Here is a 23,042-nt window from a genome sequence, read left to right as displayed (position 1 = left end):
AAGATTATGAGCCAGCCTTCTGCTTGTTGTGCTTGTCTGTGTGTTTGGTACAGTTTTTTTAAAATGCAGTTGTACATCGGAGCACTTTCTGTGGGACTTTACCACCACCTCACCGCTGAACAGGGTGGACCTGACTTGAGAGGTCACAAGTGCCGTTAGTATCAAAAGTTTTTACTAGCGCAGATTTTCCTTTTGAGGAGAGTGTTGGTCGCCGCTTTTCACAAGGGCACAGAAAAGGGTCTTCCAAGCAAATGAGCAGGAAGAGGACACCAAGATTCCTTTGTGTTAACATTCATTAAAGGAAGAGGCAAAGAACTTGACTTTCTAGGCACAGCCCTTACTCTTTCCCTGTTTCATTATTTCAGGTTTCTTTCCAAAACTCTTCCATGAAAAGTGGCACGTTTTTATTCTCAGGCCCCTAAATACGCCTGAAGCGTCATCATCTTTTTTTTAAATTTATTTTTTATTTTTAAAAACTAGGGATAAGGTAAGGAGTACAAAAGATAGAGGAGGATATGGGGGGGAAAGAGGGGGAAGGAGAACACAAAATGTACTGTCATCCAACCTGTTTGTTTATGATGCAATATCAAGTCGACTTTTCGCCTTTCTAACATTTGATTGCCCTCCGGGTTTCAACTTACAGTTACATCTTAGTTTAATTCTATGTTATTCAAGCACTATCTGGTGACTCAAGCCATTTATATAATAAATCCCATCATTCAGTTGCCTTTTGCATGCGACAGTCTTTCAATACTTCTGAAAGTATAAATATAAAACTAGGTAGTTCTTTGTCTTATCTGTATTATCTGGTACAATGCTCAGTAAAAACAATTCTGGGGTTAGTGGAACCTTACAAAGCAGTATTTTTTGTAACTGAGTATGTACTGCTATCCAATACTGTTTCGCTACTCTCCACGTCCACCACATATGGTAAAAGCTCCTGAACCGGTATCATCTTGACAGTTATTATACAATAACAAGTCTATTGTGCTTCCACACATGACATGCATCTCTCTTAGGGCATTTAAGGCTACGATCTTGTATACATGAAGTAAGTGGAACCGGTTTCCGAGTAGACGTGTCCAGGATTAGGCTGTGGACCTGCAGGTGCGGTTGAGTCAGGCAGAGCATTAGCAGCCTCTCTTGAAGTGAAGACAGGGTTGCCTTTGTTATATGACCAGGAAGTTTGATTCCACGGGTGCGCTGCTGCTGTTGTTGTCTTTGTCCTATCACTTTCATGAGAGGAGTGTTGATCTGAAGTCACACCACCTATCAGGGCCTGTTTGTTTTCTTCCCTCCTCAGTCACCAAGAGTTCGAAGACGGCCTCTATCAACCTCTGGAGCTGGAGTCGCTCGTTCAAACAAGGGAAGGGTGGGCGGAGGACGGTGCAGGCCGTCATTCTGGCTGAACTGGAGTGGTCCTCAACAGATCTGCCTTACCTCACCCTCAGCACATGCCCAAGTAAGTGCTGACCCACGCCACCACCGGGCCGGAGGGGTGCGGGCCTCTGTTCCAGAATTCACTTAGCTCCCCTGAGAGCTGCTGCTTGGTCACCTTCTTCTCTCAAATGGGCTTCCTCAAGGGTGTCCAGTCCTTTTTTGATGATTGCGCGATAAAATCATAGAATCTTAGCATCATGAAGTTGGAAGGTGCGTAGAAGGCCATCGAGTCCAACCCCTTGCTCAAGCCAAAGCAGATCTGACAGACGGGTGTCCAGTTTTCTCTTGAATGGCTCCATTGTTGGAGTGCTCACCACCTCCCGAGGTCATTGATTCCATTGTTGTGCTGCTCTAACAATGAAGAAGTTTTTCCTGACTTGCAGCCTAAGTCTGGCTTCCGGTAGCTTGAGCCCATTCTTACGTGTCCTGCACTCGGGGATGATGGAGAACGGATCCTGTCCCTCCTCAATATAACTGCCTTTAAAGGATTTGAAAAATGCTATTCTATCTCCCTTCAGGCCTTATGTTCTCAAGGTTAAACATGCCCAGTTCTTTCAGTCTTTCCTCAAAATGTAACACCAGTCATGCCTTGTCGATATAGACCTTCCATTTGGGCCACTGTTAACATGGTAGCTGCCTAGCCGGCATTCCCAAAGCTTCTACAGCAGTGGTTCTTAACCTTGGGTTACTCAGGTGTTCTTGGACTGCAACTCCCAGAAGCCTTCACCACCAGCTGTGCTGGCTGGGGTTTCTGGGAGTTGCAGTTCAAAAACACCCGAGTAACCACTGTTCTAGAGCATTGGTTAAGCCTGTCTGGGGGAAGTGATAGGGTCACAAAGTCATGGTGGACCTTCATGAATAGCGCTAGAAGAGCGGGCACCTGCTTTGACAGAAAGCTTGGTGCCGGCCTTACCAGATCCTTCACCTGCATCCCAAAGATTGTTGAGCTGAAACCAGTCAGTTGTATCGCTTTGCAAAACAAGCTATAACAAACATTGTTAAACCATCAATACATTTTTTTAAATAAAACCAATACAATTTCAATGAAAGGTTAAAATATTCTGTACCTTTGTAGACTATTTAACCATAAAGCCTTGATGATAGCAACATACCAGCAGAGACCCTCTTGCATAGCTATGAAATGGCACAATATTTTGGAGGTAAATTGCCCCAAGGTAAGAAATCACTACAATATTGTCATTTGCATACACACACAACTTCATATTAAACAAATAGCAAGCTTTTGTGGATGAAATCCACTTTTGGGGGGGGGGGTTCTAAGCCCGTCTCCTGTATGGGTGGTACACAAAATTTCAGAGAAGAGTCCAAAAACGGACGATCCAGGTCTTCTTGAGGCTGGGTAGTTCATGTCCAAAAGTTATGTCATTTATGTTACACCCATGTAACTCAGTAAGAAAATTTCAGCTACTGTCAACTTAGCAATAATTAAATAGTACTGTTTCAAGTGATCTTGAGCAGAGCAGTTAATCTTTAACCATCAACTTTGTTTGTAGCAAGGAGTGTAAACATTGTAACGATAGCAGAAAGCCAAGCCATTTGTAATATGGTAAATTTATCTTTGCCTGATAGTAGTACCATTAATTTATCCTGATCTCGTCTTCTGGATAATTTGTTTTAAATTGGACTTTAAAAGTCTTTCACACAACTGTAAATACAGAATCCTCCAATACTGGATGTAGAGAGCTGTTAACAACCTTACAATCACAAGGGCAGACTCTTTCATTGTACTGGGCCCTGTTACAATAACTTTCTAATTCAGCAAGAAGTAGCACAGTAGGAACCCTGAATCCACAGGATCAGAATCCGCTGATTCACTTATCCCCAGTCTGAAAATATTAAAACAAAAATCGTAGGAATATATATTTCTAAAGATGAAGTTACCAGACCTGGCCACTAATAAAACAGTGTTCACTATAATTGCGTTCTTCAGCAGCCATGCGAATGGGCCTTGGAACAGATATGGGGGTCGTACTATGAGCAAAAGATGCCTTTTTAAACAAACCTGGGGAATATTTTATTTGCTAACTGACCAACAAATCTGAATTAATAATATTAAATATGGTAAGCTGGTTAGTGTAGAGAAATTTATTTACTTCTAACTAAAGGGTACAAATTTTATTGTATTTGTATTACTATCACCAGCTTTCCTGGAAAGTACATTTGATGGTGGGGTCACAACTGCAAAATTATTTTGTCCGGCAGAAGGTCCTTTTCTGTGTGAAAGTTACAGTTAATATTATATGGAAAGAACCTTATATATTCCAACATGAGTTCTAAATAGTGAACCATTTCTCAGACTGAAGGAAGAAATTCTTGCCACTCAAGACATCCACATGGCTGTGGTTTTATACAATGATCTTCTAATTGAAGCACTGAGACCTTTTACAGTTAAGGATGTCGGATGAAAATAGGCAAGCTAGTGGGAACAGTTTACAAGAGGTAGCTGCATTGGTCTGTTTCACCAGGTTGATAAAATTAAAGTGGGAAAAAAGAAGGGGAGGAGACAAAGGATAACATATATGTTTCAGGAAGTGGATTTTGATCCACAAAGCCTCATCTCAAAACAAATCTGTTAGTTTAAGGTGCCACAAGATTTTGTTGCCTCCCTCCCCCCCTTTTAATGTTACAACATAATAAAACCTGGTTCAATAGAGAATGCTCCTAAGGTGGAAAAGAAGTAAAAAGTGCCCTAAGGTTACAGAAGTGCAGTATGCCTGTGGAATTGGTTCCAAGCCCCTCTACAGATGCCCCAAAACTTGGAAGTATCAAACGCTACACATCACATTGTAGTAAATACACTCTGTACATGCATATAGATATGTATTTCTGGGATTTTTTATTCAGTATTTTCAGGCAGAGGATTAAGCGAATCCGCAGATACCAATCTCGTGGATAGGGAGGTCCTACTGTAAATTAAAGCTAAGCGTTCAGCAGCGTCTTCCTTTGAGAATCACAGTATATAAAAGGAGAAAAGAAAATCTTGCCTCAATAAAAGGATCTTTCTTTGCTTCTAACACAGGAAGGCAGTGAGGTTTGTTTGCTTGTTCGTTTAAATGAGTTCTGGTGTCTACCTGCAGTCTTGGAAGGGAGCGTCCACTGAGATCTCAGATTCTTTGAGAGAGAAGACCACGCTTAAAAGCATGATTTTGTTGTTCTGTTTTTGCTTTACTCCTGCAGCAGAAGAGTATGTGTTCTGTGGCGATGAAAAGGGAAGCGTCTGGATGTATGACCTTAGCAACCACTTATCTGCTCTGAGCGCAGCCAAGGAAGATTCTTCGACCAAAAGAATAGGGCCTTCGCAGGTATGCAGGTCTTTCCGTGTCTTTCTGTGGTCTGTTCTAGGTCTCTGTTCATGCTTGTCTTTTGCTAAATTACCAGGCCACTTAAAGCTACAGTTACAAACCTCTGCTAGTCCTCAGCTGGTGACTTTTGGCTCTTTGGGTGTTTAAATTCCAAAACAAACAACAGAACAACCTTATCATTGTTTTGTTTTTTTTTTAAGATGAACATTTGTCGTGATTGTAACTTCCCTGGACTAGAACCCATCAAATTCACGAAGCGTTCTAAGACCCAGCTTTGCTGTGTTGAGTGAAAACAGTGGTAGGAAGGAAGCCACTGATTCTGCTCAGACACATAGAAGGGACATATTTATTTATTTTCAACTTATACATCAAGGCAGGAATCCAAATCAACAGAGGGTGGTCCGATTTTCTCTTCCACACGTCGGTGTAGGAGCCCTCAACACCTCCCGAAGTCATGGGTTCCACTGTCGTACTGCTCTAACAGTCAGGAAGTTTTTCCTGGCATTCAGCCTCCATCTGGCTTCCTGCAGCTTGAGCCCCTTGTTTCGTGTCCTGCCATCTGGGATGATGGGGAACAGATCCTGCTCCTCCTCTGTAGGTCTACCTTTCAAGTCTTTGAAAAGTGCTCTCCTCTCTCCCCTCAATTTAATTTTCTCAACCTGCCCAGGACCTTCAGTTAAGGCCCCACTAAATCCCCATTTTATCTGGGCCCAGTGAGCAACAATGTTCTACTTGGCAGCATTATATGAAGTAAGACGAGCCTGGTTAGAGATCCTCTAATTAATGCTTCCCGCACTCGCCTTTTTCACTTAGGTACTGAAGTGGCCCGAACTGAAGGCGAACGGTGAGCTGCTGACAGATGTCTTGGTAAACAACGTGGTCACGGACCCCACGTTCACGTACCTGGTTGCCCTGACTGATGTAAACATTGCCGCAATATGGAAGAAAACCTAGCTGTGCTGGCTTTTCGCCCCAAGAAATAGGAGCCACTTTTGTCTCATCCACGTTTCAGTAGTGCAGTATTTGTGACCGTTCGGAGAATAACCAGGGATGGGTGGGTGGGTGAATTTTAAGTTCCACATGTATCAATGCAAGAAAATCAACCAAAGGCATTGGCTAGAACCACGTGTTGTTGCCGCCAATGCCCACATCTCTTAACTGTGAATTTGATTTATTGGTGTATTAAGTGTATTTGTTTTATAGAAGGACAGTATTTAATAAAACTTGATACGAGGTAACGGGAAGCAGCTCTTTTAAAATAAAATGGGAAAGGAAATAAAGAGAACTTGTCCCTAGACTTTTATCCTGGCTTAGCCGGGAGGCTTATTGGGAATGGTCCAATATCACCATCATCATCGTAGAACTGCAGAAGTGGAAGGGACCCCCTGTGGATCATCTGGTCCAGCCTCTGCCAAGGAGGCACCATGGGGGAATTTGAACTCCCAACCGATGCCGCAGCCACAGAGCTATATTGCAGTTTTACCTCTTAAATTTTCCCTACTCACTTGATGCCCTGTGATGTGACATCCACCTCCTCTCCCCACTTATGCATCATCCCAACAACTTAGCTACCTTGCCCTGGTTATTTTAAAATGTTGCACCCAAGGGCTCAAGTGCAATGAGATGGTCACTGTTAGGGTTCAAGAGCAGCATTTCTTTGCCGGTACAATGGTGGTTTGTTTATGTATTCCCTTTCCAAAGAGCAGAGGCCGTCCAGATGAGAGGAGGGAGTAGAAACACCTTTTTCCATCAAAGGCTCAGCTAGGACTCGGGCACTACTTTGGAGCTGCTCGTAAGACGCCTCTTCTTCTGATCCTCTTGATGCTGAAACTTAGCACAGTAAAGTTTTCTTCTATACATTACCAGACAGAGAGAGCTGGAAGCTTGCGGTTCCTGAGGTTTCTCCTAACTCCACCCTATATGGCTGCCTCTGGTTGTAGGCCAACGCAAAGCACAAGCAACCCATGATCACCTTGAGGTAAGCTGGTACGCCCTGGTGAGGGACAGGCAGACGCGCCCTGATTTCTGCAGTGAGGGACCAGGAAATCATGTCGCTTAAGAGGCTGAACACCTGGAGGCCTGGGGTAGCCACAGTCAATGTTGAATAACATTGATATTAACAATGAGGAGTTTGCTAATTCTGCTGTCTGGGCTGGGAAACTGCTGTTTGCGGTCCATGTTGAGGCCATGGATTAAGCTGGATGCTTTGATGGGCAACTGCTTTCCCTGCAGGCAGCAAGGTTCTTAATCCAAGTCAGTAGGACCCCCTGTATCCACAGGGGATGCTGAAAAACGGGAATTATAACAAATGCTATTTTAACGGTGAACGCCATCCATGGCATGGTTTTTGGCTCGCTCTAAGCAGCCAGTTCTGATAGCTTCATCTTTAGAAAAAATTCTAGGATTTTTCTTTTAATATTTTCAGACCAGGGGTAAATGAATCAACGGATACTGATCCCGCAGATAAGAGGGTCCTATTGTATGTGCATGGCCATTGGTCGATCCTCATTTTAGCCACTGGGCTCCTTGACTATCATTGCGCCTTTCCCTAGCCGGGCCTTTCATTTTTCCCTGGAAGAGAGCTAATCTGTGCACAAAACCATGCATTCCGGTGGAATAGGAGTAAGCAGAAATGATGCTGCAGTTAATAAATGTTGGTGTGCTCTTGCACTGCACAGGGTCCAGGAAGCAGGGAGGAAAATTTCCATTCTATCCTGTTAAGATTCTGGACACAAGGGAAAGATCTGCACAAACCACTATGCCCCACTCCCCAAACTTTCCTGGTGGAGGGAGAGAGAGAGCAGAGTTTATTTATCAACTATAAGTCATTAAAATACGTTAAAATAAAATAAAAGCAGCAGGTGAGATAATTAATTAAAAAGCAAATACAATAAGACGTAAATAGGAATCAAAAAGACAAATGTACAGGAAACAAGCGAGCTCAGATGTTAATTGCAGCCAAGGCAAAGTTTGCCACGTTTAAGGTGGTATTGGCGTTGATGTCAGCCAGGAGCCAACAGACCTGGGCGAGATTAGGTCTGTCTTGGATGGAAGTCAGGGAACTTGCCAAAAACCTTGATCTAGGGGAGTGGTAATGTGGACATCTCAAAAGGTAGTGAGTGATGTCATCGACTTCTCCAAGGTGGCAAGGACAAGTTCTTAGATGATAGGGCAGATTCTCGTGTCTGCCCTCTAACACTCTTGAAGGCATACATTGAAAACGTAGAGCGGTGAAGGCCTTGCGAAGGGCGAATGTAGTTATCCAGGTCAAATAATTTTCCATGACAAAGGTTGACTTATAGAGTGGGAGTGAAGAGGAATAAGGCGAGCTAGAGATGGTGCAGAGGTCACTTCTGATATGAAAAAGGCGAATTGTGTCCTTGAGACTAGCTTTCACACATTTGAGCGGAAGAGCGGTTAAAGAATCTAAGTCGATGCCATAGGAGTCAGTTATTTGTTTCACAGCACTCACCCAGGATTTAAGAGAGGGGTTGGCCAGTTGTTCTCTGAAGCAGATCTTAGGTAAACTGGTATCATTCATTTGGGACAGTTTATGCCAGTACCGGACTAGTGCTAAATGGCAGGTGGCAGCTACAGAGATAAGGCCTACTTCTGCCCTAAGTAAGGAGGCTGGAGTACTCCGCGGGACACACAAGATGGAACGAATGAAGGTGTTCTGTGCAGCGTCTAGGGTCAAAATGTTTGTGTATCCCCAGATTTCGGCCCCAAAGGTCATTTGGGGAATCAGTTTTTTGGCAAAAATTTCAGTAGCGGGGGGAACCAAGTTGCCTCCTTTAGACCTAGTAAAGTGTAGGAGGGCTTGGATGGCATGGGCGGCTTTGAGCCTTGCTGAGTCCAGGTGTTTTGACCAGGAAAGATGAGGGCCAAAAATAATACCCAAGTAACGAAAAGCTGACACTTGCTCGATTGGGAAGTCCCCAAGCCTCCAGGTATGTTTTCTGCGATGGTTCCCAAAGGTCATCACTTTGGTTTTTGCGTGATTTATTGTTAGTTTTTCATGGCTGCAGTAGGTACTTAATTTGGCCAGTAGTCTGCGTAGCCCAACCGGGGTGAGTGAAAAAAGAGCAATGTCATCGGCATATAATAATATTGGAAGTTTTATGTCCCCAATTGTCGGCGGAAAGAAATCGAGGCCTTGGAGCTCAGGTACAATGTTGTTTATGTAAAAGTTGAAAAGAAACGGAGCCAGTAAGCAACCTTGGCGGACCCCCTTTTCGGTAGTAATTTCCTCTGAAAGCATACCATGTGGGCCGAGTCTAACTCTGAGATTGGTGTTTGTGTGAAGCTTTATAAGAAGAAGGAGGAGTCTTTTGTCAATATTGGTTTCTGCAAGTTTCCGCCATAGACGGGATCTATTTATTGTATCAAAGGCCGAGGATAGGTCGACAAAGGCAGCGTACAATTTTTTCCTCCCCGCCTGGGTGTATTTACGGACCAAATGGTGGATAACAAAGGAATGATCCAGCGTTGATTTCCCTTTTTGAAAGCCAGCCTGTTCTTTAGCGATAATAGAATTCTCTGATGCCCATTTCTCCAGCTTAAGGAGCAGGAACTTCGTGTATAGTTTGGAAACCACACAAAGAAGACTTATGGGACGGTAGTTTTTTTGGGTCCAATTTGGATCCTTTTTTGTGAATGGGGGAGACAATACTGTCTAACCACACCGGGGGAAATTCACCTGAGTGGTTAATGAAGGAGAACACTTTGGATAAAACATTAGACCACCAGTCTGGGTTACATTTGAAGAGTTCACCTGGCAGCATGTCAGGTCCAGGGGCTTTGTTGTTAGCAATGGCGGTAATAAGTTCATTTAGTTCTTCCTTAGAAACTGGGTCCCATTCAGGTAGCAGGTGAAGTGAGGGGACATTCAGCTCGAGTAAGTGAGTGAGCGAGTTGGTATCATCCTTTTCCCGGTAGATGGCGGAAAAGTGCTGGTGCCATTGGGAAGAAGAAATCTGATGGTCCAAGGGCTCAAATGAAGACTTCATACCTCTGTTGACCAAGGCCCAGAATTTGGCAGGTTCCTTGTGTAAGGCGGCCGAGGATAAGGCCTGCCATGACTTTTTAGTGTGTTCGTCTTTCTTCCTTCTGAGCAGGATTTTGTAGTCCCTCCTCAATCGAGTGAAGGCATAATAGTTAGCAGTAGAACCCCACTTGCGGAGTCTTCTGAGGGCTGTTAAAAGTACGCGCTTCTGGATTAGACAGTCTTTGTCAAACCAGCCGCCTGCTGAAGAAGAGTCATATTTAGGGGGTTTAGAGGAGACAAGGAGAGGCTTAATTGCTGCTGTAATTTTATTAAAGGTATCCAAGGGGTTTAAAGTATCGGAAACAGAATCTCTTAAGGCGAGCATATTAGGAGAATCAAGTAGAAGTAGAACCTGGTTTTGAATTTTCTCATTCCATGGAAGCCTTCTTAGGCAGTAGGGTGGGGTGGGAACACGTTGTTTATTAGTTATTGGGTTGTGGCCTGGAGGTAAGCAAAGAGTCAAAGAAATTGGCATGTGGTGGAGGGAATTTCCAGAAGTCCCCTCCCTGACCCCATGAGCCCCCCTGACCACAGTGATCACAAGGATATTTGCTGGAGTTTGCACACCAACCTTGTAAGGTACTACTAGGCATCCTTCAGTCTCAATAGACTATGGTAACATGCTCTGTATGGAGGACCTGGAACAGCGTCTAGTGTGGATGAGAAGGCCAATTCGAGAGTGACCATCCCTTCCACACTGAAGACAAATACAATCCGTCCCCTGTCCAGCTCCCTGATTTGGCTGCTTTGGGGACTGCCTCTTTGCCTCGGCCTGCTGGACAAGGGTCTCTTTACATTGGGAGAGGCCATGATGCACCGCCTGCCTCCAGGCTGAACGCTCAGATGTCAGGGTTTCCCACCTGTTGAGGTCCATACAGTAATGTATACATGCTAAAAATTCCAGCACATTCTAGGACTACTCTATTTGGAACTTTGTCCAGCCAGGTGATACCAAAAATGCATCAGAGACAATGCATATGGAAGGTGTTCAGCTTCCTCTCCTGCCGTGCACAAAGAGTCCAGGACTCGCTGCAGTACAGGAGTGTGCTCAGGATACGGGCTCTATAAACCTGGATCTTGGTATATGCTGTCAGCTTCTTATTAAGCCATACTCTCTTTGTGAGTCTAGACTGAGAATATGGTAGCTGCTTTGCCAATGTATTTATCCTGCTCAACATCTAGGGAAAGAGTGTCAGAGATCGTTGAGCCAAGGTACACAAATTTATGAACAACCTCCAATTCTTGCATGGAGATGGTAATAGAGGGAGGTGAGTCCATGCCCTGGCCCATGACTTGTGTTTTCTTCAGACTGATTGTTAGTCCAAAGTCTTGGCAGGCCTTGCTAAAACGATTCATGAGTTGTTGGAGGTCTTCAGCAGAGTAGACAACAATGCCTGTATCATCTGCGAAGAGGAAATCCCGTATGCATGTCAGTTGGACTTTGGTCCTTGCTCTCAATCTACAGAGATTAAAGAGCTTTCTGTCTGATCTAGTCGGGAGATAGACACTTTCCGTTGCAGTTCCAAAGGCGTGCTTCAGCATGACAGCAAAAAAGATCCCAAAAAGGGTTGGTGCGAGGACACAGCCCTGTTTCACTCCGCTTCGGATGTCAAAGGGGTCTGATGTTGAGCCATCAAAAACTACAGTGCCCTTCATTCCCTCATGAAAGGACCTGATGATGTTAAGGAGACGAGGTGGACATCCAATTTTGGTAAGTATTTTAAAAAGGCCACCCCTGCTAACCAAATCAAAGGCCTTTGTGAGATCTATTAAGGCCACAAAGAGTGGCTGTTGTTGTTCCCTACATTTCTCCTGCAACTGTCTGAGGGAGAATACCATGCCAGTGGTGGATCTATTAGCTCCTACTGTGTAATGTAGGAATACCAAAATACCCACAAGAGGTTCAGACTCCTGAACCAACAACCCTCTTCTCGGAATGACCAAACTGATGGAGGAATTTGGTTTTTTTATTATTATTTTATAAAATATGTTGCAAAGGAAAATAAAGGTAGAACAACAAATTCAAGAAAAAATTGAAACAACATGAAATAAGCCTAGATCCAAGAATGTTCAGATTGAGGAGCCTCGGCAAATCTAGAATACTCACCACAGAAATCAATAATCCTGTACACAACTCACAATACAGTCGAACTGAAGGATAGTCCCAGAGCATATGCAGACTGCAAGAGACTAACAAGGGAGACTCTAATCCTGAGGGACCAGGCTGAACAGGTCAATCATCTGAGCATCATCTACCTTTGTTTATGCCGTCACAGATCAGATGCAAAGTTAGACAGAATCTTCTAAAAGGAATTAATTTTTCTGCAAAGTAGCTGATTGATCCCCCCCTTTCTGTCAGTTCCTTTGTGTCTGGAGCAGGTTGTTTGATTCAGAGCAACACAAAGACATGGAATCACCTGCAGCAAGAATCTAAAATCAAATGCTAGCGGTGCGGGATATTCTTCACACAAGGCACAGAAGTTGCTTTTTGACTGGTCCCTGACCCTTAAACTGGGTTTAATTGCAGCAGGACCCCCGTATCCCCGGGAGATGGGTTCCGAGCCCCACTACACCTAGTACCAAACACTACTGTAAATGCTGTTGCAGTGGAATTGATAAGTTGGGGGAAAGGTGACATGATCAGTAAAAGAGGATAATTATAATAACAAGTTAAGGGAAAGTGGCCACTCTCTCTCTCTCTCAAAAATATTAATGTGCTTCTTCATCCTCTTGTGGGGGTGACACAAGAACCATGCGATGCAATGAAGTGAGGTAAATGAGACAGGCGTTGTGATGGCATTTAGGCTACTGTTGACCTTGTGAGGACATGTCAGAAAGATCACCTGCTTCAGGGGATCCTGGTCCATCGAGCGATGACACTGTTGACGGCTGGAGCTCACAAGCAAACAACGCCGATGGACGGAGATCTTCCACGGTTGAAAGGCTTTCCTCTGAAAGAAACCTTTTGGAAGAACATTGTGATTGGAATTTATTTCATTTTCTTCAACTCGTCAAAGTACTGCTGCAGGGGCTGCAACGCTTCGGTGAGCATACGGTTGACTTTAATGCTGCGTTCCATCCGAGGATCAGATTCCGTAATTTTGTCCTTTAAAGCTTGAGCAATCTGGAACACTTCGGCAAATTTCTCCACCGTCCACATGGCCGGTTCTTCTGCCGCTTCTTCCTTCACCTTTTCCTCTTCCTCGTCCTCCGTAGATGACTTCACAAGTTCTTCCCACTCTTCATTGGTTAACACTTCCCGATGGCTTTCGATATGTTCTTTCACTTCTTCGTCAATCATATCGACAAAGCCTTCTCCACCGATCCGTCTGGCGGCCTCAATTATTTTCCTAACTTCTCGGTCGATCTCCGGGAAACCCTTAAAATCATTCACGACTTCGCCCCACAGATTCTTCCAGCAGGCGTTTACGGTCTCTGGTGTTAATCCATCCACAGCGGCTCCAATAAAGGAAACTGCGTCCGCAATACTGAACGATTCCCAGCACTTCATGATGTCAAGATTCGGGTCGGCATCCATTGCCGATCGAAGGCGATCAAAGACCAGACGGGTGTACGTGGCCTTGACACACCGGATGGCACCCTGATCAAGCGGCTGAAGCAATGACGTCGTTTGTGGAGGCAAAAACACAACATCCACATTTCCATCTTCGCAGCAAACAGACTCGGGATGGCCCGGTGCACTGTTGACGATCAACAGGGCTTTAAACGGCAAGCCTTCCTGTTCAAAATACTCTTTCGCCTCCGGGATGAAGCACTGGCGGAACCATTCAATGAATAAGCTGTCTGTGAGCCAAGCATGCCGGTGGTGTTGCCAGAACACGGGTAGGTAACTTTTGTCCTTGTCTTTCAGAGCCCGCGGATTCTTCGCTCTGTAAACTACGCCCGGCTTTATCATATGACCTGCTGTGTTACCGCACAGGATCAGAGTTAATCTGTCCTTCCAGAGTTGGCACCCTGGGGCCTGCTTTGCACATTTCTGGATGTAGGTTCGTTCTGGCATCTTCTTCCAGAACAGCCCGGTTTCATTGCAACTGAAGACTTGCTTGGGGTGGTATCCTTTCTCCTCAATCAACTCCTTCAACTCTTCCGGAAAAGTCGCCACCGCGTCGTCCTCAGCAGGGGCAGCCTCTTCAGTGAGTTTTACACTTCTTAGTCCGAACCGGTTTCTAAATCTGTGTAACCACCCCCTACTTGCAATGAAGGGCTTGCTGTCATTTGTTTCGGGTGATCCTTTGCTAAAGTCTTCGTACAGGGTCAGTGCCTTTCGACACAACACATTATTGTCAACAGTAACCCCGTTTCTGTTCATGTCTTCCAGCCACAAATTTAATGCTTTTTCCACCTTAACTAAACACTTGTCACGTACTGTGGCCATAACTTTTGCGGTCTCAGGGGCCACAGCAAGAGTTGCCCGAATTTCTTTTTCTTGCTTCACAATCCCGCGGATAGAAGATTCGTTCTTGCCGTACATCCTGGCAACTTCAACGAACGATTTTTTTTCTTTCCCTATTAAATCGAGGATTTTCCCTTTTTCGCTTAAAGTAAGCACTTGGCGACTTCTCTTTGGCACATTTGGCTTGCCACCATCACTCCTTCTGCGCTTTGACGCCATTGTTAAAGTAAAAGAAGGGTTACGTGAAAACAAGCGATACTGTGAAATCGGATCTGAAAACCAAGACAGCTATTAAATGATTAAAGGTATTTCTTGAATTTTCTATTTAGTTTTCTCAGACCTCGGTCAACTCAAATTGCAGATGCCGATCCCGGGGATAGGGGGTCCTACTGTAACATGAAAATGCATGCCTCAAGAACAGACTCTTTTAACCTTTCTTCAGGGCTTTAAAAAAGGACTTCAAGATGACCATAACAAAAGAAAATGATAATTGTGAATACTCGTGAGGCGTTCCCTACTATAACTAAAATGCACAATGCGTATACTTTTCTATAACCTGGAAAATACACTTTTCCTAAGAGAACATGATACTGTTTCAAGATACTGTGTCTTTACTGACAAAACAACCACATTGTTTCTTTCAAAAGTCAGCATTTCAAATTAAAAGCAAAAGAACAATTTAAATTAGCCAACAGAGAAACACTTTCCTCTAAGTCACTTACAAACAGTTCAGCCGCCTGCTTCACAAGCCTGTTATTCAGTAGCCAAGCCGTCTGGGAAAATCAAAATTATTTACAACCAGCCGGCTAAGAGGCTGTGTTCCTATTCAATGCCTTCTTGCTTGTCTTTGATGGCCACCTGTAAGAGAGGCACAAGAAGAACGTTTGCAAATTTGGCTACATATGGTTTCTTGCAGAAAGATCCATTTCCCTTAACGGTCCTACAGCAAAGGGGTCAACGGCAAGAGACCCCTTTTCTCCCCTTGCCCTTTAGTCCAGACCCGTTGTTAGCCAAGTTGGATTCCGGAGTGTTATTTCCCCTCTTAATTATGGACTTGGAACAGGGCCCAACGCTGGCTTGCTCTCTCCATCCTCTGCAGTCCAAGGGCATGCTGGAACCAGACACGGGATGAGCCTCCCCACCTAGGAGCAGCACACTGCAACTCGGCTTAGGAAGGGGCGGCTTACCCGGAAGCGCTCCTCAAGGAGGGAAAGCTCGCTGATGAGATCCGTGATGGCGTTGGTGAAGGCTTCCTGGGGGCTGTAATCGGGTGTTGTCTGGACGCGAATGATGATCTTGTGCTCAAGAGGGTGAGGGACCTTGTAACCGGCAAAAAGGACCTGGGGATCTTTGAGTAGCTGCCTGGAAGGAGGAAACGACACACGCAATGAAACGAGCCCCTGCCTTGGCCAGATCAGGTCCAGCCCGCAAAACGTGGGCCTCTCTCCTGGATGACAGCAACCCTCTCTTATCTGGGGCTGCCCCTCATACAAAGTGCTTGGCTTCTGGGTTGCAGCTCGTGTACCTTCAAGGACTAAACTCCCTGCAGTTTGTCTTGGGGAGAGGAATGACACGGCCTTACTTTTGCCTCCGTTTTAAGAACATCGGACCATCCTTGTTTATGCCACCACCTGGCTGACCATGAACAGCTTTATTCCAGGAGGAGCAAAGAGACTACACAGATGGGAGAGTGGGGGACAATATAAAGGGAAGAGTGAAATAAAATACCCAGAAAAAGGGGCTTCACGAACCGATACTCCCAAGAGGAACACTCCATGTGACAACCGGTGGCTTTTCCTACCCCAAAAACTCATTGGAAATGAAAGATGCCATTAAAAAATTGCAGAAAGAGAGAAACCCATTTAACCTGAAGGATCTTCTGATACACTGGGCAGTCCTGTATCCCACCCCCACCTAGACTATCATTTGCGAATCAATTTGTGAAAACGAGACTCCTTTACTCACGACTTAATGATATTCCCAAGCGTGTGATCCTCCTTGTTAATGATAAACAGGCAGGCGTTGGGTACTTTTGTGTCCTTGTTTATGGTAATCCTGGGAGAAAGAAGCAGGGAAAAGACCCACGTCTATTATTTCTAAGGTGACGTGAAAGCTTTTTAGATACTACGGAGCAGCAAGAAGACACCTCTGGACCCTAGATGGCATTTCTATTTACATGTTCAAAGAACTAAAGTAAACTTCAGACTTACCAGAAGAAGACAAGACTCGGGTGGGGGATGGGGTGGGGAGAACAATAGTGCTGGGGAATGTAGCAATAAATCCTTTTTAAAAACCTGAAGGTGAAATAGATTAACTCTATAAAGGAAGCCATGGCTTTGGGATGCAGTAACGTCTGACCAATGTTGGGTGTTTTTAGTTCTATTGCAAACGCTCTCTTTTTTATTTATTATTTTATTTTATTTATATCCCGCCAATCTGGTCAAACAAGGACCACTCTAGGCGGCTAACAATCTTAAAATAGTACAATAAAAATGTAAATAGCGGTTCTAAATCATAAAACACTACATTACAATGCAAAAAACACAAAACATAGAACAGTAAGGAAGAAAGAAAGAAAGAGGTCATGAGTTATATGATGGGAAGGCCTGCTGAAACATCCAAGTTTTTAATTGCTTCTTGAAGGTACCCAGTGAGGGAGCCGCGCAAATCTCCGGAGGTAAGTTGTTCCAGAGGCGAGGAGCCACCGCCAAGAAGGCACGATTTCTTGTCTTCTCCTTCCGGGCCTCCCTCAGCGTTAGGCTCCTCAGCCTCACCTCCTGGCTCGCTCGAGTGACACGGGTAGAACTTGGTGGGAGTAGGTGTTCCACCAAGTATCGAGGCCCTAAACCGTTTAGGGCTTTATAGGTAAGCATCAACACTTTGAAGTCGATGCGGAATCGGATGGGCAGCCAATGCATGTAAATGTTTCCCCTTTAAACCCCCCCCCCCCCAATATTCTGGCACAAACGAGGCCACCTCTTCTAAAACTAAAACAACGGTCAGGCAAGATGGGATTTGTAATCGAAGCACCTCTGGAGGCCTCCAGGTTCTTCCCCCCCCCCCCGCCCCCACATAATTATTAGTTAGAGAGAGAGACAAGTGTGTGTGTCTGTGTCAGCCATGGTTAGGGGATTCTGGGCGTTGTAGTCACCTAAGAGAAACAATGGCTCCAAACCTTGCTGCAGGCGGCCTAGCTAGCCACGATGGGGATTGTAGTCCAAAACACCATCTGGCCAATAGTAAGATATGATGGTGTTTGTAGTCCAAAACACCTCTGGAGGCCCCAATTCCCCCCCCCCACTCGTCCTGCTGATTTCAAGACACCCCCCCACCAGAAGGAAACCCTTCCTCCTCCTCCTTGCCTTCCGGCTCTCCACTCACTTTTTCTCCCCCTTGAAAAGCAAGAAGGACTCGAAAGCTGGCGGAGCGTTCATGATCCTCACCGGAAAAGCAGAGGTACCCGCCTTCTGAGATAAAATCACTTCCGGTTGACCGTAACCCCTCCCGCTCTTGCATTTCGGCCGCCCAATTCCACTTCCGCCCTCCTCCCCCTCTAGTGGCCAGGCGCGGGAAGTGCACCGTTTTGATGGCGAGCCGGCCGGCCGGCCCCTCCCAAGAGGCCGCTCTATCCCACCATCTATGATGAAAAGGGGCTGAAAGCTGGTAAGGAGCCTGCGTTACCGAAAGAGACCAGTAGAGGGCGGGAGTGGCAGGTCGCTGGAACCGGGATTACTGTGAACCGGAAGTGAATTGGACTCACAAGGAAGGCGCCGCTGCCGTTCCGGTGAGGACCATGAACGCTCCGCCGGCTTTCGAGTCCTTTTTACTGTTCAAGGGGGAGAAAAAGTGAGTGGAGAGCCGGAAGGCGAGGAGGAGGAAGAGGAGGAGGAAGGGTTTCCTCTTTAAATCAGGGGGCCGGGCGTGGGGGGGGAGGCAAGTGGGGCCTCCAGAGGTACTTCGGACTACAAACCCCATCGTGCCTGACCATTGGCCAGGCCGCCTGCAGCGAAGTTTGGAGCTATTCTCTTAGGTGACTACAACGCCCAGAATCCCCTAACCGTGGTTGACTCTCTCTGGCTAATTATCGTATTATGTTAGTTCTTTTATTTCCTCAGACTCCGGATAAGGCACGGGTGGTAGTCGTTGTGGTCATGCTGGCCGAGGGATTCTGGGAGTTGTTGTCCAGAAAAATAAATCAACAAATGCTGTGGTGGGCTGTGGGCGATGATGGCCAGGGGCTGGGAGCTGAGGGGCAAAGCTCTCCTGTGGGGTCTGGGACAGGCTCTCCCCCCATGTCCCCACAGGCTGAGGGCCCCAGAGCACCCCCCAGAATGAGGGAGGGCTTAACCACTCCTCATTGGATCCACTATGATACTATTATATGTGCGTGAAAGCCTTTGCGAATACATAGAATAAAATATTACTTGTTGGCCCTGCTAGCCTGTGCCGCCAGCATATCAGGGAAAATCCAAAGCGGGGGGGAGAGAAGCTATATGTTTAAAAAGAGAGTGTTTACAATTGAACTGAAAACACCAAACATCAGTCAGACATTACTGCACCAGAGAAGTAGCCACACACCCGAGACTCTCAAAGACCGGGACTGTTTTGAATGTTTTCTTTGCGGACTCTTGTGTTTCATTTTCTTTTCTCCATTGGAGGAAGAGGACCTGATCCGCAAAAGCTCGCATCAAATGAGAATTGTTAGTCTTGAAGGTGCCACATGGTTTTTATGTTTTGTTCCTTTCTTTCCTCGGTTTGGATTTTGGCTCAGAAAATCTTATTTGCTAATTAATGGCAGAAGCATTATGGGGGTCGGGGTCCAGCTGTTGGGAATTCATGGCACCCTGTGTGCGTGTATACACAGAGACAGAGAAGAACAAACATATTCTAAGTTCTGGGCAAAGGCTTATGAGAATCAGAGTCCAGCGTCTGAAGGTCTGTGGGTTCCCGAATGGAAGAGAAAGCTTCAAGGATTGGCAAGGCTGTTTCTCTTGGGAAGTCTTGGCACTGGTGCATGAATGAGGTGCGAAAGAGGTTTGTTGTCTCAGACCTAATGAAGACTAAGGCATAAGAGCAGGAGGATTCTGTGTGCAGTGTCCTGGATTCCGTTCCTGGCTTCCTGGTGGAAGATCTGAAACCTTGCTGACAGTCAGGAAATGGGGAGGTAGAAGGCGGGAAGGCAAAAGGACTATGATGGTATCAACAGCTTTTAGCATCGTTCTTATGTGCCTCCGAGTTTCTTCTGACTTACGGTGAGCCAATGAATGAATGGCCTCCAAAACGTCCTACAGACAGAGGGCCTCGGTATCTCCAGGGGGTTGGTTCCAAGCCCCCTTCGGATGGAAACTGGAAAATGCAGAAGTGTCAAAAGTCTCTGGCTTCCCCTAGCAACCCATTGTGTTAAATACACTCTGGAAATGCCTATAAATAGGCATTGCTGGGGGGCATTATTTAGTATTTTCAATCAGTGGATAAGTGAATCAGCAGATAGGTGGATCCTACTGTCTTATTCAAGTCTTGCACCTCAAGGCCATGGCTTCCCTTATGGAGTTGATCTATTTCACCTTCAGATTTTTAAAAATGATTTATTGCTATATTTCCAAGCACTATTTTTTTTCCTCACTGAGTCTTGTCTTCTTCTGGTAAGTCTGAAGCTTAGTTCAGTTCTTTGAACATCTAAAGAGAAATACCATCTAGGGCCCAGAGGTGTCTTCTTGCTGCTCCATAGTATCTGAAAAGCTTTCACGTCACCTTAGAAATAATGGACGTGGGTCTTTTCCCTGCTTCTTTCTTCCAGGATTACCATAAACAAGGACACAAAAGTACCCAACGCTTGCCTGTTTACCATTAACAAGGAGGATCACACGCTTGGGAATATCATTAAGTCGTGAGTAAAGGAGTCTCGTTTTCACAAATTGATTCGCAAATGATAATCCTTCAGGTTAAATGGGTTTCTGTCTTTCTGCTATTTTTTTAATGGCATCTTTCATTTCAAATGAGTTTTTGGGGTAGGAAAAGCCACTGGTTGTCACATGGAGTGTTCCCCTTGGGAGTATCGGCTTGTGAAGCCCCTTTTTCTGGGTATTTTATTTCACTCTCCCTTTATATTGTCCCCCACTCTCCCATCTGTGTAGTCTCGGGGAACCACACGGCCGTCTCTTTGCTCCTCCTGGAGTAAAGCTGTTCATGGTCAGCCAGGTGGTGGCATAAGCAAGGATGGTCCGGTGTTCTTAAAACGGAGGCAAAAGTAAGGCCGCGTCATTCCTCTCCGCAAGACAAACTGCAGGGAGTTTAGTCCTTGAAGGTACACGAGCTGCACCCCAGAAGCCAAGCACTTTGTATGAGGGGCAGCTCCAGATAAGAGAGGGTTGCTGTCATCCAGGAGAGAGGCCCACGTTTTGCGGGCTGAACCTGATCTGGCCAAGACGGGCTCATTTCATTGCGTGTGGCATTTCCTCCTACTTCCAGGCAGCTACTCAAAGATCCCCAGGTCCTTTTTGCCGGTTACAAGGTCCCTCACCCTCTTGAGCACAAGATCATCATTCGGGTCCAGACGACGCCCGATTACAGCCCCCAGGAAGCCTTCACCAACGCCATCACGGATCTCATCAGCGAGCTTTCCCTCCTCGAGGAGCGCTTCCGGGCAAGCCGCCCCATTCTAACCTGAGTTGCAGTGCGCTGCTCCTAGGTGGAGAGGCTCAGCCCATGTCTGGTTCCAGCATGCCCTTGGACTGCAGAGGATGGAGAGAGCAGGCCAGCATTGGGCCCCGTTCCAAGTCCATAATTAAGAGGGGAAATAACACTCCGGAATCCAACTTGGCTAACAACGGGTCTGGCCAAAAAGGCAAGGGGAGAAAACGGGGTCTCTTGCCGTTGACCCCTTTGCTGTAGGACCGTTAAGGGAAATGGATCTTTCTGCAAGAAACTGTATGTAGCCAAATTTGCAAACGTTCTTCTTGTGCCTCTCTTGCAGGTGGCCATCAAAGACAAGCAAGAAGGCATTGAATAGGAACACAGCCTCTTAGCCGGCTGGTTGTAAATAATTTCGATTTTCCCAGACGTCTTGGCTACTGAGTAGCAAGCTCGTGAAGCAGGCGGCTGAACTGTTTGTAAGTGACTTAGAGGAAAGTGTTTCTCTGTTGGCTAATAAATTGGTCTTTTACCTTTAATCTGAAATGCTTTTTAAAGAAACAATGTGGCTGTTTTGTCAGTAAAGACACAGTATCTTGAAACAGTATCATGTTCTGTTAGGAAAACTGTATTTTCCAGATTATAGAAAAGTATACACATTGTGCATTTTAATTACAGTAGAGAATGCCTCACAAGCATTCACAGTTATCATTCTCTTTTTTATGATCATCTTGAAGTCCTTTTTAACCCTGAAGAAAGGTAAAAGAGTCAGTTTTTGAAGCGTGCAGTTTAATTGTGCAGCTTAATGACGTCCAGTAGGTCCTCATTTTTGCCAGATCCATATCTAAAATGTTTGTTTCCTGTGGTATGAGAAAACTAAATAGAAAATTCAAACAATATATTTAGTCATTTAATAGCTGTCTTGGTTTTCAGATCTGATTTCACAGTACCGCTGTGCTTGTTTTCACGTAACCCTTCTTTTACTTACCAATGGCATCAAAGCGCAGAAGGAGTGATGGAGGCAAGCCAAATGTGCCAAAGAGAAGTCGCCAAGTGCTTACTTTAAGCGAAAAAGGGAAAATCCTCGATTTAATAGGGAAAGAAAAAAAATCGTTCGCTGAAGTTGCCAAGATGTACGGCAAAAACGAATCTTCTATCCGCGGGATTGTGAAGCAAGAAAAAGAAATTCGGGCAACTCTTGCTGTGGCCCCTGAGACCGCAAAAGTTATGGCCACAGTACGTGACAAGTGTTTAGTTAAGGTGGAAAAAGCATTACATTTGTGGCTGGAAGACATGAACAAAAACGGGGTTACTGTTGACAATAACGTGCTGCGTCAGAAAGCACTGGGCCTTTACGAAGACTTTAGCAAAGGATCACCAGAGACAAATGATAGCAAGCCCTTTATTGCAAGTAAGGGATGGTTACACAGATTTAGGAACCGGTTCGGACTAAGAAGTGTAAAACTCACTGAAGAGGCTGCCCCTGCTGAGGATGACGCGGTGGCGACTTTTCCGGAAGAGTTGAAGGAGTTGATTGAGGAGAAAGGATACCACCCCAAGCAAGTCTTCAGTTGCAATGAAACCGGGCTGTTCTGGAAGAAGATGCCAGAACGAACCTACATCCAGAAATGTGCAAAGCAGGCCCCAGGGTGCCAACTCTGGAAGGACAGATTAACTCTGATCCTGTGCGGTAACACAGCAGGTCATATGATAAAGCCGGGCGTAGTTTACAGAGCGAAGAATCCGCAGGCTCTGAAAGACAAGGACAAAAGTTACCTACCCGTGTTCTGGCAACACCACCGGCATGCTTGGCTCACAGACAGCTTGTTCATTGAATGGTTCCGCCAGTGCTTCATCCCGGAGGCGAAAGAGTATTTTGAACAGGAAGTCTTGCCGTTTAAAGCCCTGTTGATCGTCAACAGTGCGCCGGGCCATCCCGAGTCTGTTTGCTGCGAAGATGGAAATGTGGATGTTGTGTTTTTGCCTCCCCAAACGATGTCATTGCTTCAGCCGCTTGATCAGGGTGCCATCCGGTGTGTCAAGGCCACGTACACCCGTCTGGTCTTTGATCGCCTTCGATCGGCAATGGATGCCGACCCGAATCTTGACATCATGAAGTGCTGGGAATCGTTCAGTATTGCGGACGCGGTTTCCTGTATCGGAGAGGCCGTGGGTGAATTAACACCAG

The 23,042-nt window shown here is 45.6% G+C and overlaps 3 protein-coding genes across 5 annotated transcripts in view; 2 read left to right on the top strand and 1 right to left on the bottom strand.

The window, feature by feature from the left end:
• LRWD1 (leucine rich repeats and WD repeat domain containing 1) overlaps positions 1–6,001 on the top strand; it is a 41,519-nt gene extending 35,518 nt beyond the window's left edge. For 2 of the 3 annotated variants that reach the window (XM_072978266.2, XM_072978264.2), the window contains exons 14-16: positions 1,304–1,462; positions 4,639–4,763; positions 5,577–6,001. In XM_072978266.2, the coding sequence (XP_072834367.1) occupies positions 1,304–1,462; positions 4,639–4,763; positions 5,577–5,717 (425 nt within the window). In that variant the 3' untranslated portion in view covers positions 5,718–6,001. The remainder of the gene's footprint in view (positions 1–1,303; positions 1,463–4,638; positions 4,764–5,576) is intronic. The other variant, XM_072978265.2, reaches the window with a different exon arrangement.
• Positions 6,002–11,759: 5,758 nt separating this feature from the next.
• LOC140701712 (DNA-directed RNA polymerase II subunit RPB11-a) lies at positions 11,760–17,756 on the bottom strand. Its single transcript, XM_072978273.2, has 4 exons — positions 17,606–17,756; positions 16,190–16,279; positions 15,412–15,586; positions 11,760–15,082 (listed from the first exon to the last, which is right to left on the bottom strand). The coding sequence occupies exons 1-4, from the start codon at positions 17,656–17,658 to the stop codon at positions 15,047–15,049; spliced, it is 354 nt and encodes a 117-aa protein (XP_072834374.1). The 5' UTR covers positions 17,659–17,756; the 3' UTR covers positions 11,760–15,046.
• A 165-nt stretch (positions 17,757–17,921) lies between these two features.
• Positions 17,922–21,393, top strand: LOC110085145 (DNA-directed RNA polymerase II subunit RPB11-a). Its single transcript, XM_020805010.3, has 4 exons — positions 17,922–18,070; positions 20,022–20,111; positions 20,693–20,867; positions 21,198–21,393. Exons 1-4 carry the CDS (start codon positions 18,018–18,020, stop codon positions 21,231–21,233), a joined length of 354 nt encoding a protein of 117 aa, XP_020660669.1. The 5' UTR covers positions 17,922–18,017; the 3' UTR covers positions 21,234–21,393.
• Positions 21,394–23,042: the final 1,649 nt, after the last annotated feature.

Source organism: Pogona vitticeps, chromosome 7 (genome assembly GCF_051106095.1).
Source record: "Pogona vitticeps strain Pit_001003342236 chromosome 7, PviZW2.1, whole genome shotgun sequence".
NCBI lineage: Eukaryota > Metazoa > Chordata > Lepidosauria > Squamata > Agamidae > Pogona > Pogona vitticeps.
This window is presented reverse-complemented; position numbering and strand designations above follow the sequence as displayed.